Genomic DNA, 15998 nt, shown 5'->3' with positions numbered 1-15998 from the left:
ACCGGCCTCTTCCTCGCTCCCTGGAGTATCGTTTGTCTACAGACATCGAATTCGACGGCGGGAGATAATATTTCTTATGGAGTGGAGAGTTCAGAGAGCAGATTGTGAACGACGAAGGGCCTGTACTGGAACATATCGGGCTATTCACCATGCCTTACGGAAGGTGTCGCTATAATGTTCACATGCAAATCGGCTTACGGAGAAGCTAGGCATATACTTCTCAGAGAGCGTATTCTACCTCTGTCAATATCCACGACGTCATCAAGGTTGTCCACCAATCCAGAACAAGTACCGCTCGGCGCATTCATCGGCTCACGGGACCGGGCTTATTCCAAGGACAAGAATTTGCCAAAGTAATCTAAGGGTGGGGGCATATGTAGAACGGCTAATGAGCGATATATTTCACAACCTCGAAAGAATGCTCCAGATACTTTCACCCTGGAATGGTGCTAGAGCTGTCCCTAAGCTTCAAGTAATTGCTCTCCAGACTGATGGCACGGATCCCGGCGGGCCGACCTTCTTACTCGAGGAGGTAGCACGCATGCTGGAAGTGGGACTATTGGCTATAACCCCTATGAGGAATTACATTCTTTGCTAGAGCTCTGAAACCTGGTAGAATCTCTACATCATCAGCCTACCGACAATACACGAGTAATCTTTCTCTCTTCTGTAATCTCATGTACTACTACCCCATTCTCCAACCCGCGTCGACGCAAGTACAACAGCGGAGATACCAGAAGCAGTATGAAAGACGACCACGAGTACAATCCCAGCAATGACTCCTGGACTTGTTATGCAGCGAGATAGCCTTAGTTGTTTGCTCACTTAGGGATGATAGGTAAAGCCTCGAGATCAATCGATGGTAGGCTAGGGAGTGATAAGAACAACGACGGGAGGCTGTGTTGTGTATACGGTTGATATATGAGGCTGTTGCTGGCATTAAGGGAACTTTGGAAGCTGGAGCTCATAGAAGGAGGGGTTGATGTTCTACAGCACGTGCTGAGCGGCCTCCTTGGCTATATGGTCCGAGCGTCGTAATTGGTATGCTGGTTCTCCAAGCTTCAATTCACTGTCATTACCTCGTCCTCCGCAATCCTCCTCCTTCTTGCTATCACAATAGCAGAACGCCCTTCTCTAGATTCAGAATGCTCTCAGGAATCCTCATCTTCAATCAAAAAGGCGAAAACTTAATATTTCGCGCGTTCCGCAACGACTGCCGCCCCCGACTCGCCGACGTCTTCCGCATCCAAGTCATCTCGAATGCCCAAGTACGCTCGCCAATCCTCACCCTCGGCTCGACCACTTTCAGTCATGTAAAACACGAAAATATATACTTGGTGGCTGTAACAAAGAGCAATGCAAATGCCGCTCTGGTTTTCGAGTTCTTATACCGGCTGGTGGGACTGGGGAAGGCCTATTTTGGAAAATTCGATGAGGAAGCTGTAAAGAACAACTTCGTACTTGTGTACGAGCTTTTAGATGGTATGAAAGCATTCTCACACTTGAATGCGCGTGGCCTGGGGGCGAATGGACTTTTGCTAACGTGTCGGACCAGAGATACTGGATTTCGGATACCCCCAAAACACCGAGACAGATACTTTGAAGATGTATATAACAACTGAAGGGGTCAAGTCGGAAAGAGCGATGGTATGCGCCTCCAGCTACTTTGACCTGGCCATCAATTGCTCACTGCGTGCAGGAGGACTCGTCCAAGATCACTATGCAAGCCACAGGCGCACTCTCTTGGCGGCGCGCCGACATCAAATACCGCAAGAACGAAGCCTTTGTCGACGTTATCGAAGACGTAAACCTCCTCATGTCCGCGACCGGGACCGTACTCCGTGCAGATGTGAACGGGCAGATCGTAATGCGAGCCTACCTCTCTGGCACCCCCGAGTGCAAGTTTGGACTCAACGATCGCTTAACACTAGGCGAGGACAACCTACATCAACCAAGTGGCAACAGGGCAGGGGCGAAGGCGACAAGAGCTGCAGCAGGGAGCGTGACGCTGGAGGACTGCCAATTCCATCAGTGCGTGAAGCTAGGGAAGTTCGACACAGACAGGATTATCTCCTTCGTTCCGCCGGATGGAGAATTCGAATTGATGCGATACCGTGCAACCGAAAACGTCAACCTACCATTCAAAGTCCACGCCATTGTAAACGAGATTGGAAAGACGAAAGTTGAGTATAGCATCGCCATCCGTGCAAACTATGGATCTAAGCTATTCGCCACAAACGTCGTCGTCCGAATACCAACACCCCTAAACACTGCGCGCATATCAGAACGGACAAGTCAAGGAAAAGCGAAATACGAACCCGAACACAACAACATCGTATGGAAAATCCCCCGATTTACGGGACAGAGCGAATTTGTCCTTAGCGCAGAGGCTAGCCTTACTAGCATGACTAACCAGAAAGCTTGGAGTCGTCCGCCTCTGAGTTTAAATTTTTCGCTGCTTATGTTTACGAGTTCAGGGCTCTTAGTGCGCTATTTGAAGGTTTTTGAGAAGAGTAATTATAGTAGTGTTAAGTGGGTGCGGTATATGACAAGGGCGGGGAATTATGAGATAAGGTGAGTACCTCTACGTGCAAGTTCATTTTGAGATGCTAATGGTTGTCTAGATTTTGATTTAATTTAGGCTGGTCTTATGAACCTTGGAAGCAACGCGCATATTACTTTCTCGCCTTCGCATTTTTTGGCGTTTCTTGGACATAATTGAAGATATCCAGGCTCAAGTCACACTGAGTTCTCTCAAGACATCTCAAGCAGGAACAATTTAGCATTTTTGCAATCCAGTGCATATTTGTGCTAACAAGGGCGTCCTAATGACAATGCCTTAAGTCCCAGCAAAAGATTTTCGAGATCCCCTCAAGTCTCTTCACGATCCCCGTTGCTGACAAGCATCATCCTGGAGTAGATTCACCTCCTCACCAGATTACACTCCCATGACACCTTACTCCTCTGAACCCAATCAAGCTTCTCAATCCACCGATCCCTACTCAGTTCAAGCACTACCATCAACGGGCACTTCAGCGGCACGCTCCTCTCATCATTCAACACTTCCACCGCCTTCCACTTCCACTTTAACACATTAGTCATGGGGTCAGTTAGGGCGTCGCTACCAATCCAAACACGCACGTTGACCGTCTATGAGCATCGTAATCGCACCACCGCCCGGTGAAGAACTCTTGTATTCCTGTCCTCTACCGTAGCTAGAGGGAACTCCTCTCTCCTTGGCATGGACATGTTTCAAGACCTATTCCTCGTAGAAACACGTCGGCATATTCGCCGCACAAGACCCAATCTCCTCACCCTCCTTCTCCTCGTTATACTTCTTCATCCACTTCCCATCAAGTTCGTAACCCGTTTGCAGCACAAACATGAGCCGAAGGACCTAGCCGAGAGAAAAGGGGTGGACAGAAGGTTGTTCGTAGTTGTCTGGATTTGGAGTGGAATGGTCCTCGGATTGCTGGTCTGATTACCTTCTCTCTTCACTAAGTTTACGGTTTCTGAGTCGGCCGCTTGTAGTAGGACCGCTATAAAAGAGTGAGGTTCGAGAAGGTCTCCTGATGTAGAGGCGGTTCTCGGAGGGATTGCTCCGGAAAGCTCGATGTGCTAGACCAGCATGTTGGGATGCGGCAACTTCCAGGTTTCTAAGATAAGATCCTTCAGTTGTATAGAGTGGTATTGAAGAACCTTGTACTTGCACAACTCTCTTGTGTACTTGTACAACTCTCTTGACATCGTCAAAGATGAAGGTTATGACAGGCTTACAAACCCAGTCGTATTTAAGTTTTCGCCCAGGTGGGTCAGAGGGCAGCAATAATTCCACGCCTTCTTCGACTTCTGCTCTTGAGAGATTGTCGTCCCTCCATTCCCACTCTTCGACACGACGTCGGCCCTTTCCTCGACTAACAGTTATATCAATGCCTGTTACTCGTTCTTCGCCGGAAAACGTAGTTCTATCGCCGCTGCGTCGGGAATTCTGTTGTTGGCGATGCATTTCCCCAGCAATTAGCTGCTTTGTAGCCTCGTGACTGTTCTCTGCCGCTCTGTCGAGCACTGTCCACTCGTTGCTGTCTTTTGCATCGACGTCGGCCCCCTCCTTAATTAATAGCCGCACCACTCTTTGATGTCCATTCCATGCTGCCCAGTGCAGAGCTGTCCATCCATCATTGTCCTTTGTGCTAATGTCAGACTCTGTTTCAATAAGTAACTGTGACACCCTTTCGTGGCCATTCCATGCTGCCCGGTGGAGTGCTGTCCAACCACCACTATCCCTTGCATTAACTTCTGCTCCCATATCAATCAATGCCTTTACTACTCTTAGATGTCCATTCTCTGCTGCCCGATGCAGCGCCGTCCATCCGTCACTATTCTTCTCAGCAACGTCAGCCCCTTTATTAACCAGTAACTGTAACACCCTTTTGTGCCCGTTCCATGCTGCTCGGTGCAGCGCCGTCCAATCGCAACTATCCCTTGCGCTAACTTCTGCTCCCATATCAATCAATACCTGCACTACATTCAGATGCCCATTCTCTGCTGCCCGATGTAGCGCCGTCCATCCATCACTATGCTTCTCGGCAACTTTAGCTCCTTTCTTAGCTAGTAACTGGACCACTTTCGTATGCCCATTCCATGCTGCTCTGTGTAGTGCTGTCCATCCATGACTGTCTCTTACGCTAATTTCAGTTCCTTTCTCCAGAAGACTCTGTACTAGCTCTTTATGTCCATTTTGTGCTGCCCAATGTAGGATCGTCCAATTGCCGATAGATTTCGCAGGATTAACAAGGCCCAACTCAGTCACTAGCTGGAATCCCCAGCAAAGCGCCATTAAGCCAGTGCCATGTTTCGCCCTAATTTCAGCCATCTTATCAATTAATAGGCGCACAATCGCCTTATGCCCATTCTCTGCTGCTATACGTAGCGGTGTTCGTCCAATGTAGTCTTTCTCAGCAGTATGTGCACCTCTCTCAACTAGTAATTGTACCACTCTCTTATGTCCGTTCTCTGCTGCCCAGTGTAACGCTGTGCGCTTAGCGTTATCCTTTGCTTCTATGTCGGCCCCTTTTTTAACCAGTAGTTGCACTACTTTCTCACGCCCACTCCATGCCGCCCTATGTAAGACTGTCCATCCATCGCCATGCTTTGCAGAAACGTCAGCCCCTTTGTCAAGTAGTAATTGTACTACTATCTTTTGCTTCTTCTGCCTCGCTATACATAGCGCGGTCAACCCATTGCTGTTCTTTGTAGTAACCTCGGCACCTTTTTCAACTAGCATTTGTATGACTGCCTCGTGCCCGTTTTCTGCGGCGTTATGGAGTGCCGTCCATCCGCTGCTGTCTTTTCCATCAACAACGGCCCCCTCCTTAATTAGTAGCCGTACCACTCGTTGATATCCATTCCATGCTGCCCAATGCAGGGCTGTCCACCCCTCGTTGTCCTTTGTGTTAACATTAGATCCTTTCTCAACGAGTAACTGTGACACTTTTTTATGTCCATTCCATGCTGCCCGATGCAGCGCCGTCCAACCACTACTATCCGTCGCACTAACCTCTGCTCCCATATCAATCAATAACTTTACTACTCTTAGATGCCCATTCTCTGCTGCCCGATGCAGCGCCGTCCATCCGTCTCTATTTTTCTCTGCGACGTCAGCCCCTTTCTTAATTAGCAACTGGACTACTCTCTTATGCCCATTCCATGCTGCTCTATGCAGTGCCGTCCATCCACTGCTATACGTTGCGGCAATATCAGCTCCCTCTTCAACTAGTAACTTGACTACTCTTTTGTGCCCGTTCTCTGATGCCCGATGTAACGCCGTCCATCCATCGTTATGCTTCTCAGTAATGTCAGCCCCTTTCTCAATGAGCAACTGGACAACTCTTCTATGCCCATTACATGCCGCTCTGTGCAATGCCGTCCACCCATGACTGTCTTTTACGCTAATTCCAGCTCCTTTCTCAATAAGACTCTGTACTAGCTCTTTATACCCATTCTGTGCAGCCCAATGTAGTGCCGTCCAATTGCCTGTGGATTTCGCAGCAAGATTACCAAATCCCACCTCAACCATCAGCTGATACCCCCAATTAAGCGCCGTTAAACCAGTGCCGTTTTTCTTGCTAATCTCAGCCATCTTATCAACTAAAAGGTACACAACCGCCTTATGTCCATTCTCTGCTGCTATACGTAGTGCTGTTCGTCCAATATAGTCCTTCTCGGCAATGCGCGCACCTCTCTCTACTAGTAGATTTACCACTCTCTTATGCCCATTCCCTGCTGCCCAGTGTAAAGCCGTGCAGCCAGTGTTGTCCTTCGTTTCTATGTCGGCCCCTTTTTCAACTAGTAGTTGTACTACTCTCTCATGTCCGCTCCATGCCGCCCTGTGTAAGGCCGTCAATGCACCGCCGTGTCGTGCCGTAAGGTGTGCCCCTTTGTCAAGGAGTAGCTGTACAACCTCTCCATGCCCGCTCCATGCTGCCCTATGCAGTGCTGTCCACCCATCATCATCCTTTGCGTTAATATTGGCCATTCTCTCTACCAGAAGCCGCACCATAGCGTAGTCTCCTTTCTCCGCAGAAAATATCAACGGAGTTTTGTTCTGCAGCCAAGTTTCAATTCCAGCGCCAGCAATCAACGCCGTTTCGACAACCTGTGGATACTGCAGCCTGAGCGCTGAATGTAGGATACTGTTCCTGAAGTCCGCCGCCCGTTCAATAATAGGAATGACTCTTTGGAGATGCGTGCCGACCCAGTTTTCTAACAAATAGGCAGCTGGACCGCAAAGCAGTCTATCAAAAGACCGGGAAACGAAGTGTGAAACATTCGAAGTTCGCCGACAGCCGCTTATATGGTGCTTAAGGAAGGATAGGGTATAGTTCATTAATGGCCTTTCGTTAAGATATTGCGTGTAAGCGTCAAAATGCTGTGAAGTCCAGTCTTCCACGTCAAGGAGCTTATTTTCGAGAGCAGTATTTGCAGCACAAAGCAGTAAATACCGCGTACAAATTATAGTGATGCTGGCGTGAGCATCTCTCTCCCTTACTTTAAATCTCGACTTTGCGACATGCCCACCCCGTCGAAGAAAGAACTCCCGAACCGTTTGATGTATTACTTGAACATTTCCATCTCCTGTACGGTATTAGCTAGACGGCCCTAAAACAACTTTAGGATAAAGGAGTGTAATCCAAACCTTTGATCTCAAGAAGGCCTCCTCCACAATGAGCAATGCGCTTTTCCATACCTTGAATTAATTCCCCCTCAAATGATTGGTCGGAAGGTATGGATGCCCTATTAGGGTCGCCGTCAATAGCAAGTGCATGCTGAAGTTCTTTAACTGTAAGGGGACGGAGTGCAAACAAGACATATTGGAACATTCTTGTTCCATCTCTAACATCCCTTAACGATCCTTGTTCCATCTTGTTAACAATACGTTCGTAGAAATGTTCCATTTCGGTTGGCAAGGCTTTTAATTGCTCGATGATCTCCCTGTCTCTGTATCCTTTCTCAGGGAGAGACCGCATCTCCTCCCTGACAAGGGATACCCATAAGAACACTCCTTGAGCATGGTCAACAATATACTCTGTCGCTTCCCGGAGAAGGTCGCCGGTGAGGCCCAGTTCAGGGCCTAGAAAAGAGTCTGTAAACTTCTTGATATCGGCTTTGGTCTCGTCCTGCATTCTGATTATATTATGGAATTTGTTGATGTAATGTTGGACCTCGGAAACAGGTCGGCTGGCGATAAATATCTTGATGATGCAGCATTTCGACGTAGAGCAGAGTTCTAACAGTAGCTGAAGGATATCACGCCTATCCTCATCATCTGACTCATCCACTGCATCGACAATTAAGTAAATCCGTTCTTCTTTTTCGTGATCCCTCAATGATAGAAGAATATCTTTTAGCAGACTATAGGACCATTCAACGTGTCCTGCGGCTGAGGATTTTTTGTGGATCCGGTACTTTGACTGAAAGTGATAGAAGAATGTCTCGTTCTGATCTAAGATAGCGTAGAGAACCGATCGGAGCATGTTGTGATGGCTTGTTTGGAGCTTACCCTCTCGGTAGCTGAAGAAAAAGTCGGCTAAGATTGCTGATTCTGCATCCGGGTTCCACTCCAAGAAATTATCTTTAAAATACTTTGCAAGAGTACTTTTCCCGCTGCCAGGTTTGCCTTCAATGCAGAGAAGGCGAGAGTTATTAGATGATGACCACTCTTGGTACTGGTTATGTGTCCAGAGCCATTCTAAGGATCCCTTGTGCTCTTCAGATATCTTGCTGTAGCGAGTGTTATCAAAACGAAGACTAGCAAGGTATTCTGTGTTCCATTGTAAGTTCAGTTTATAGTGAGTTTCTCCGGGGCAACGAACCCTTTCTTTCTTCGTCATATTCGATATTTGGCAACCCACTCAGCACTTCTTTAATCTTGTTATCGGGCTGGCTTGTTATTAAAGCTGTAACCTTCGCGTTTCTAGCGGGAAGATCTCCAATGACCGCACGAACTTGCTGAATAAATTCGACATTCTGACGCTCGGCTCTGTCTATTCCATCCACTACGATGAACAATTCCTGCTTCTGTCGATTTAGAACTGCCCTCAAAGCATGCCAAATTGCAGTATGGTCGAGTAGTTCCTTAATAGTATCCTCGAAAGGGCCTTGTTCTTTAAATAGTCGCCGTTTTTGTTCCCCGTCGCGGATTTCTTTGAGAATACCCTCCAATACCACGTTAAGAAAATTTCTAATTATCGATGTCTTCTTCTCCGGTAACGAAAAGCCAAGGATTTGGTATAGGAGCGTGTGAACGAAAACGGTGGCAACAGATTTTTCCTCGGCAACAGCAGAGCAAAAAAAGTATAGGACATTAGCTTCGGCTCCCGGGACCCTTTTTGGGGCTATGTCCAAGATGTATGATGACACTTGATGAATGTTGCATTTTGTGGGCCCTGACAACCAAAGCGTCTGAGAACCCGTAGAGTACCATTGCTGAAAGTCCACATTTTTGAATATCCAGTAGAATTCCGGATCTTTGCAAATTAGAGACGATGTTGTGGGTTTATGCTTCTCTTGGTCAGATACTGATAGGATCTGCAAAAATTGTTTCACAGTCACAGACCTTATAGCAGTCTGGACCTTGGTTATGTAGCGTTGTAAGTTGGGACCAGTAGAATCCCTGTTCAGTTGTACATCATCCGTGCCTGGAAGAGATTAGCCTGACTCAGGTAGTGAGGTTTTACTTTGAGATAACTGGTCATTGCCTGGGTAAGCTTCGGGATTGCATGTATTTCCATGCCTTGATTCCTTCAGCAAAAAAGATGATGGGTGCAGTATCAAACAAATAAGCTTAAACAGCGCCTTTATTTCCAAAACCATCCCACATCAACTGTAAAACTCTGAATTAGGCATGATAATGGATCAACTAACCTTTGGTTGGTGATACCTTGGGGTTGATGGCATAGAGAACTCCTTTCGCGTAGACGGCTGCAACGGCAGCCGCATATGGTTGCCAGTCCTTGTTCTTCTGGCTATCCCCATAATCACACACGCCTCTTATAACACCCGTTGGAAGAGTGTTCATAACGCCAGCCGCCTCCATTTCAAGACCAATGAGATTGTATTTGTCTCTTAGTTCATCTCTTCGTTTAGAATCTCTCATCATGGAGTTACTAGAGCCAATGTTCCCATACCACACTCGAGTGCGCTCTGATTCATCGCGCAGTTTCCTTTTTACCAGTTTTGGCACCAAGCCGGTTCCTTCTCTTACTCCTTCAAATAACCGATCATCCTGTTGGCTCGGGCATAAGAACTTTTTGTCCCCTGTCTTTTCTTGGAAGGAAGTAAGATACTGATAAAATAAGTTTCCGATTCTGAACGGATGTTTCTTGGTGAGCCTGATATTGCTAATTGCGGATCTGACAATCGCTGGAGTCTCAGCTTGTCTGCCAACGAGCATGAAGCCGTCCTCTGTATGTCTCCCCAGGTCGTAGTGTACAATACCGGCGCTCGTCTTTTCCGGTACACAAACCAGGACATCGCCAAATCGGATGTCTCGAGGCTGTGCAGAGGCCTTTGGGGAAAGATTAGGCAAGCCAGCGGCTACTCCTACTAACAAGGCGAACCAAATGTTTGGGAAGCGGGCCTTCACTTGATTTACAAGCGCGGCCGCGGCTCCTACACCATAATTTTGTCCCTCTGGCCAAGTGGCTATCACGACATTGTGCCCATTTATATCCCCTCCAATATATATGTAGTCATCGCCTCGCCCGGTTACGAACTGTCCGTCATGTTCGTTGTCCAGCATGCCCAGGGCCGCCTCCGCCTCGATCGGTAAGACGGCGATCCATGCGACGGTATAGTCTTCGAAATATAGGATACGGCCCATCGCGAGTATTCCTCAATGGATGTGAGACACAAGTTCGGAAGGATTAAGCATAAATCTGGGCGGCAAAATGCAAATATGGGACGTTGCGCTAGTTAAAGGAATTTTTTGACTGGGCTTTGTACCTCCCTGCACAAATGAATCGTAACACCGCTGGAGTGGATATAGCTGAGGCTCAACGATTCTCCATTCAAGATCTTTTCTATTGGTCCACGTTGCTAGCATTGCTGACTGCCTTCACGCCAATAATCCGGGGGGCAGTAGAACCGACCAATCAAAAGAGCCGTGGCTGGGAGATGGTTGGCAGAGCCGCAGAAGGCTCGAGTCTTGGTGACTGTCTACAATCCTCCTTGATTCTCAGTCGCCATGCTGGGAAAGCTTCTCTTAAGCCTCCTGGAGCCTCATGGTTAATTGCTGGAAGCAAATCTAGAGTGGTTTTGGTGGGGCTCTGTCGAGAACAGGCAATGATTTGTGAGTGAGATATTAGGCGAATACGAGGGCTTAGCTCTCAGCTTGGAGGCGGGCCTTTAACTAACAATGCGGATCGAGGTATTTCCTTGTCTCTCCAATACCTTCATTTGTAGCCCTCCCGTGCCAGTACTTTGTTTGTCGTGCCGTTAGGTCGGCCCTCGTACTATGTCTCGATCAATTGCTAGCTCTGGTTCCATATCCTCGAAATCGGAGTCAACGATGTCGACAAGCTCCACCGATAGTAAGTCTGGCAAGAGTAGTATCGGGATGAGTCTCTCGAAGAGCTCAGATCAAATATCCGACAAAGCGGAAGACGTCTTCGATACGCAAGCCTCTCCATCGACTAGCAGCGGGGATGAGTATGATTCAAGCATCCTTGAGTGGGTTCATAACCCTGACCAGGATGAGGTGTTAGTGGAAGGGGAAGAAGGACAGGCAGCGGAAGAGCAGCATGATGTTGAGCCGTCTGTCTTCGCATCTCGTCCGGGCAGACGCAACTATATACCCAGCGGATCTGAACCCTCCTTTCGTTCTTTTCCCCATCACATTCCGGTCCATAGCTTTGCTAAGCGACGAAGAATGCGAGACGCACACAGCAGATATCGTACACAGCGGCGTGAGAAGAGTGAGCGAGGTCGACCACTCTTGGACTCTCTGTCAGAGGAAGTTGACGACTATCCTCGATGGGGTCCACATTTGGCTGATACAAGTGAAGAATGGACTGATGTTCCGCATACTCGAAATGAGCGTACACCTAGTGTTTTCTCCGGGCACTACAAACCGTTCGCTACAAGTGCTCGACCCTCAGGGAGTCGGGTTGCGTCTTTCGACGAACCCAACTTCGTCCCTCATATGCCACGCTCAACGCATGGCGCAGAATACTTCAGATATGGGCCTCGTGATATACCCAGGCGTCGTCCACGGCACCAGAACCCGACACCGGTTACACCACCGTTTATGGCTCCCTGGGGACCATATTACCCCTTCCCACATGGCTATGGCTACGTTCCTCCACCTCCACCTCCGGGTCCTCCAGCTCCCCAGGGGCGGCAACGGCCGTCTACCACACCGCCATCGACATCGCCGCCATCGTATCCTGTCGACGAAATACTCGCAAAATTAGAGAAAATGCTGGCTTATCAAGAAGAAACGCAGAGGAGGAGGGAGGCCGAGGAAGCCGCTGCTGGAGCCGCCCAGGCGAAGGCTGTAACAGAAAACTTATATGTGCAGAAACTGGAAAGGCTCCTTCTGCGACAAGTGGGAGATCGGCTGCAGGGTGATGGTCTGGATGACGTGAATCGCGAGGTAGAAAAAGGCGAAGCCGAAGCGAAGGTGGCTGAAGTGGCGAAGGTGACGGCGAAGAACTCAGGTATGAAAAAAGCGGAGAACCTATCAGAGACAGCAATAGTACAAGACGAGGCAGGGGCTAAGAAGGCTGAGGAGACGAAGTCTCTTGCAGAGGCTCTTGCTGGAACCAAAGCGCTAGGGGAGGCTATGGTGATAACAACGGTTGACAATTCAAAGATTTGCCGGCCATATGATGATAACGGCATGCTCCTAATCAAATTCAGAGACTCTATAGGCAGGAAATTCAGCTTCCCATGGCATCTATGTAAAATGTGGAAGGTAGGGTAACCTAGTTGCCATAGACATGTCTTATTTGAAACTATAACTAATTGGGTGTAGGACATGGATGAACTCATCCAGCAAGCGTTGCTCCATGTTGACGTGACTGGTGCCCAAGTACAACAAGGCCACTACGATCTAATCGGCCCAGATGGCGAGATAATTCTTCCCCAGGTATGGGAGACCCTCGTCCAGCCTGGCTGGACCATTACAATGCAAATGCGGCCAAGACCTAATCAAGCATTGCCTCCAGGCCGCCTGCGATCCCTACTAAAGACATACTTATCGTTTCCTTTCTATTCTTTCTTCATTTTTTTGATACCTTTTCTTTTTTGGTCTTTTATTCTTTTTCTTTGGGTGGGGGGAGATGTTGATTTACTGGCATTAAAGCACTTTAGTTCAGCACTGAGAACATGGATACGTGGTATATCCAGTGCTGGTGAAGGATGAATCCTTCATGTTTTGTGTATGCTGATGCGGATCGACCACTCCTTGCCAGTTAGCTGATGTGTAAGTTATTATGACGTGTGTCGATTAAGTGAGGTTGGGCTCATCTACTCCTACAGGGCCCCATTGAAGCATGCCAGTCGTGCTGTTGACCCTACGAACCTCGCTTTAGTATATTACTATACTGCCTTATCAGCGTCAAATACCATAGACCTAGGTCCCTGAGTGAAATATCTGCACGGCTCACCCTAACATCGCCTGTCTCAACAGCCGCAAAAGTATACTCCTCAAAAGACTTTCTAGCCCCCTTTTTCAAGCGGGTGGCGAGATGGGGCGAGATTCCTGTGTGTTTCAAGCATCGAATTTGATGGTGCCACGGTGACGGAAGTGACCCCCGGCGGAGGAAATCACGACAAACAGAGTGCAGCTCTCGTGGAGGCATTATTTAGGTTACCAAATCCAGTCCTTACCTGACGAGAGAATTTATTCATCATGTAGGCTCATGGACAGTGATAGCGGATAAAGAGCTGCATGAGATGGTAGTTCAGGACGTATTAGAACACCTCACTGACTTGGCTGTATTCGTGCCAGTAAGCATCTGCCTGCATTGGGTCATGGGCAAGGAGTCGTTCGTGTAGATGCCTTTTGTTCTGTTGCAGCGGCTGGATATGCTTCAGAGGCGGGAGGCTATTCTACACTTCCGAACCCTCTGGGGGATATTGAATCTACTGTGTTGTAGTACGTGGGTACGGTATCTGGTCTCTCTGGTGGAACCACCCCATTCGTATTATGGTAATAATTAGACAGTGGAAAGAGCCAGCATAGGTTGCAGGTGATGGAGACGCTCGAGAGGGTGCTTCGGGCCGAGCATCTAGACGCACTGGCCAGTGTGAATAATCTTGCAATTAGATAAAAGGGCTCAGACCGTATAGACGAAACCATTTTACTTGTGGAGAAATACCCCAAACTATTGAAATACGCCCTCGGCGCTCAGCATCCATACACAACATTGCTACAAACTCTCAATGGATCGAAGTTGAGGAACTCAGAAGAGCTCAAGCAAGGGAGCAAAAAGCTTTACAAACAAAGTAAACAAACAAACCAAAACTAGAGTAAAGCACAAATGACCTTTACAACAGAGCTAGGGACACACACCTCGCAGAAGCTCCACCAAACTATGAAACACAATGTACAAAGGCTAAAAGACTACACAGCTCCATGCCTGCACTACAAACAAGGGACCACCCCACTAAACTATTGAAAACGATAGACAAGCGAAAAGCTCACAAACTCCACATAACTTCTACGACCTGCACTACAAACGAGGTATAACCTTACTAAACTATTAAGAACAATAGACGAGCAAAAGGCTTACAAACTCTACATAGCTTCTATGGCCCTACCTACTACGTCAACAGATGCTACAGCTTCCACACTACGTTTAAAGCTGAGGGGGTGTGTAAGCCGGAAGGCTTAACCATAGGTTACTAGTCAGCTAAGGTCTTGGGGTCTATACCATTATATATATCATATAGCTCCTCGTATCCTCAGTAAACAATACACACACATTACACATCGCTTCTCTCATGACTAAGATCCATTCAGGGCTACAAGACCTATTTATGCTTAAAGGCGCATGCATAGGCTGCGAACAAGCTTCCCCAATCAGCACCCAATGCTAGGAGAAGAGAAGCTATGGTAGTTCAATTAGGGCGGATTTATCAACGTCTTGTTTTTGAGCTCCATCTCCACTCCCCGAACCGCTAGAATCCTTTTGGTGTGCCTGGAGCAGCTGAATGTCACCTGGATTTATGCTTTTCCCAACAATCTCGGCGACTGAAGGCTTTGTTGGTACCGCCGATAGCTCACTAAGGTTCTCAGGGTGTGTGCTCGATAGAACCTGACAATCCGTTTGCTGGTTGTCATCTTGCAGATTGGCACTCTGCTTTACATCCCCTCGCTTTCTGAAACGATAAAAAAATATCAAAAATGCGAGGGCGGCTAAGAGAATAACCCCTCCGGCGACTGAGACTCCGATTATAAGGCTCGTTTGGGGCCCTGATGATTGGGTAGTGGGTAGCGCAGTCGAGGAAGACAATCTTTCCCCAGTGCCCTGTAACTGAATTTTAATGCCCCAGGCATTGATTCCGTCACCGGGTCCAACGGAGCCTGTGGTCGCTTTTCCATTTGCAGTCCACACTAGCGAGGTCGATTCTCCGATTTTAGAAAAACAGTGTCGGGTCGTGTGAGAGTAGATGCCTGTTATTTTCGTGGGATGAGCATAGTAATTACTAGAAATGAACATTAGAACAGGAATTTCATTCTCCTAGTAACTTCGTGTGATGTACCTGGGGCAACAGGTAGCTTCAGTAATGACCCGAGATGAAACTGTTGATGTTTCCTGGGCTACAGCGGTGTAACCTATTGGACATACACCTGGAGAGTAAACCACATCTGGATACCAAGCCGATGGGAAACATCGCTCAGTAGCAGGAGGACCAAGGGAAAAGAAGAATTCCCCTGTGGGTCCAGGGGTATTCGATTGGAAGTAGATTTCCTTTGTACATTCGGGTGCGGGAGTGTATAGAGTAGTTAAAGGTGGTGGAACAGACATGTTGATAGTACGACAATGAAGGAAATTGGAAGGAATTCAAATCGATAACTAATCGCTATGTGAGGTAAATATAAAATATACATGTGATCACGCATTAAAAGAGACTTATGATAGTTCGCCGTTCTCAGACCTCCGCTAAGGCAGTCGTGTAATCTCGGCGACTTTAGCTCTACTAACTCTTCTTATGACAGTGTACACGGAGAGCTGAGGTGCTTGATTGGTGTCTAGCTCTGTGCATTGGGTGGCGTCTTGGCAAATAAGCGATCACGCATCCATGCATATTAGCCTCACCTTCCTCAGTGATTCATCCTTACAGCCCTGTCAGTCATGCCGACGTGACAACTTCCAAGGCACCATTCGCCTACGGACAACCGACTCGCTAGTAATTTGCACGCTACTCGTACATTCCGTTGTTGTTATTACATTTTGTCAGATCTCGCTTATCTGGAATGAGGCTAACGC

General features: G+C 47.9%; 7 protein-coding genes across 7 annotated transcripts; 3 read left to right on the top strand and 4 right to left on the bottom strand.

Moving 5' to 3' along the window:
- The first annotated feature begins 1067 nt into the window (after window positions 1-1067).
- BDR25DRAFT_272451 (clathrin adaptor, mu subunit) lies at window positions 1068-2761 on the top strand. Its single transcript, XM_033687314.1, has 4 exons — window positions 1068-1482; window positions 1556-1647; window positions 1700-2574; window positions 2625-2761. Exons 1-4 carry the CDS (start codon window positions 1146-1148, stop codon window positions 2629-2631), a joined length of 1311 nt encoding a protein of 436 aa, XP_033540762.1. The 5' UTR covers window positions 1068-1145; the 3' UTR covers window positions 2632-2761.
- A 1375-nt stretch (window positions 2762-4136) lies between these two features.
- BDR25DRAFT_244441 (uncharacterized protein) lies at window positions 4137-4673 on the top strand (the record flags this gene model as incomplete). The annotated part of the gene is made up of 1 exon (XM_033685844.1): window positions 4137-4673. A coding segment is annotated over one exon (537 nt), but the record flags the coding sequence as incomplete, so codon positions are not given.
- Window positions 4674-4840: 167 nt separating this feature from the next.
- Window positions 4841-5065, bottom strand: BDR25DRAFT_202816 (ankyrin; the record flags this gene model as incomplete). The annotated part of the gene is made up of 1 exon (XM_033684409.1): window positions 4841-5065. A coding segment is annotated over one exon (225 nt), but the record flags the coding sequence as incomplete, so codon positions are not given.
- Window positions 5066-6841: 1776 nt separating this feature from the next.
- Window positions 6842-8592, bottom strand: BDR25DRAFT_383108 (uncharacterized protein; the record flags this gene model as incomplete). The annotated part of the gene is made up of 3 exons (XM_033697806.1): window positions 6842-7134; window positions 7196-8320; window positions 8373-8592. Coding segments are annotated over 3 exons (1638 nt in total), but the record flags the coding sequence as incomplete, so codon positions are not given.
- Window positions 8593-9418: 826 nt separating this feature from the next.
- On the bottom strand, window positions 9419-10495 carry BDR25DRAFT_383090 (purine and uridine phosphorylase; the record flags this gene model as incomplete). Its single annotated transcript, XM_033697805.1, has 1 exon — window positions 9419-10495. The coding sequence occupies exon 1, from the start codon at window positions 10379-10381 to the stop codon at window positions 9419-9421; it is 963 nt and encodes a 320-aa protein (XP_033540758.1). The 5' UTR covers window positions 10382-10495.
- Window positions 10496-12400: 1905 nt separating this feature from the next.
- On the top strand, window positions 12401-12925 carry BDR25DRAFT_244390 (uncharacterized protein; the record flags this gene model as incomplete). The annotated part of the gene is made up of 2 exons (XM_033685841.1): window positions 12401-12475; window positions 12536-12925. 2 exons carry the CDS (start codon window positions 12401-12403, stop codon window positions 12923-12925), a joined length of 465 nt encoding a protein of 154 aa, XP_033540757.1.
- A 1690-nt stretch (window positions 12926-14615) lies between these two features.
- Window positions 14616-15774, bottom strand: BDR25DRAFT_362351 (uncharacterized protein; the record flags this gene model as incomplete). Its single annotated transcript, XM_033696556.1, has 5 exons — window positions 14616-15181; window positions 15257-15479; window positions 15535-15584; window positions 15628-15666; window positions 15726-15774. The coding sequence occupies 5 exons, from the start codon at window positions 15772-15774 to the stop codon at window positions 14616-14618; spliced, it is 927 nt and encodes a 308-aa protein (XP_033540756.1).
- Window positions 15775-15998: the final 224 nt, after the last annotated feature.

This window comes from Lindgomyces ingoldianus, assembly GCF_010093535.1.
Source record: "Lindgomyces ingoldianus strain ATCC 200398 unplaced genomic scaffold BDR25scaffold_53, whole genome shotgun sequence".
Lineage (NCBI taxonomy): Eukaryota > Fungi > Ascomycota > Dothideomycetes > Pleosporales > Lindgomycetaceae > Lindgomyces > Lindgomyces ingoldianus.
Note: the sequence above shows the minus strand (reverse complement) of the source record. Positions and strands in the feature narration are given on the sequence as shown.

Bases quoted from the DNA above. Each gene is read 5' to 3' on its own strand.
- BDR25DRAFT_272451 (XM_033687314.1), top strand. From the start codon at position 1,146: ATGCTCTCAGGAATCCTCATCTTCAATCAAAAAGGCGAAAACTTAATA. The intron at 1,483-1,555 runs GTATGAAAGCAT...GTGTCGGACCAG, and splicing joins TGTGTACGAGCTTTTAGATG to AGATACTGGATTTCGGATAC. The intron at 1,648-1,699 runs GTATGCGCCTCC...CACTGCGTGCAG, and splicing joins TCAAGTCGGAAAGAGCGATG to GAGGACTCGTCCAAGATCAC.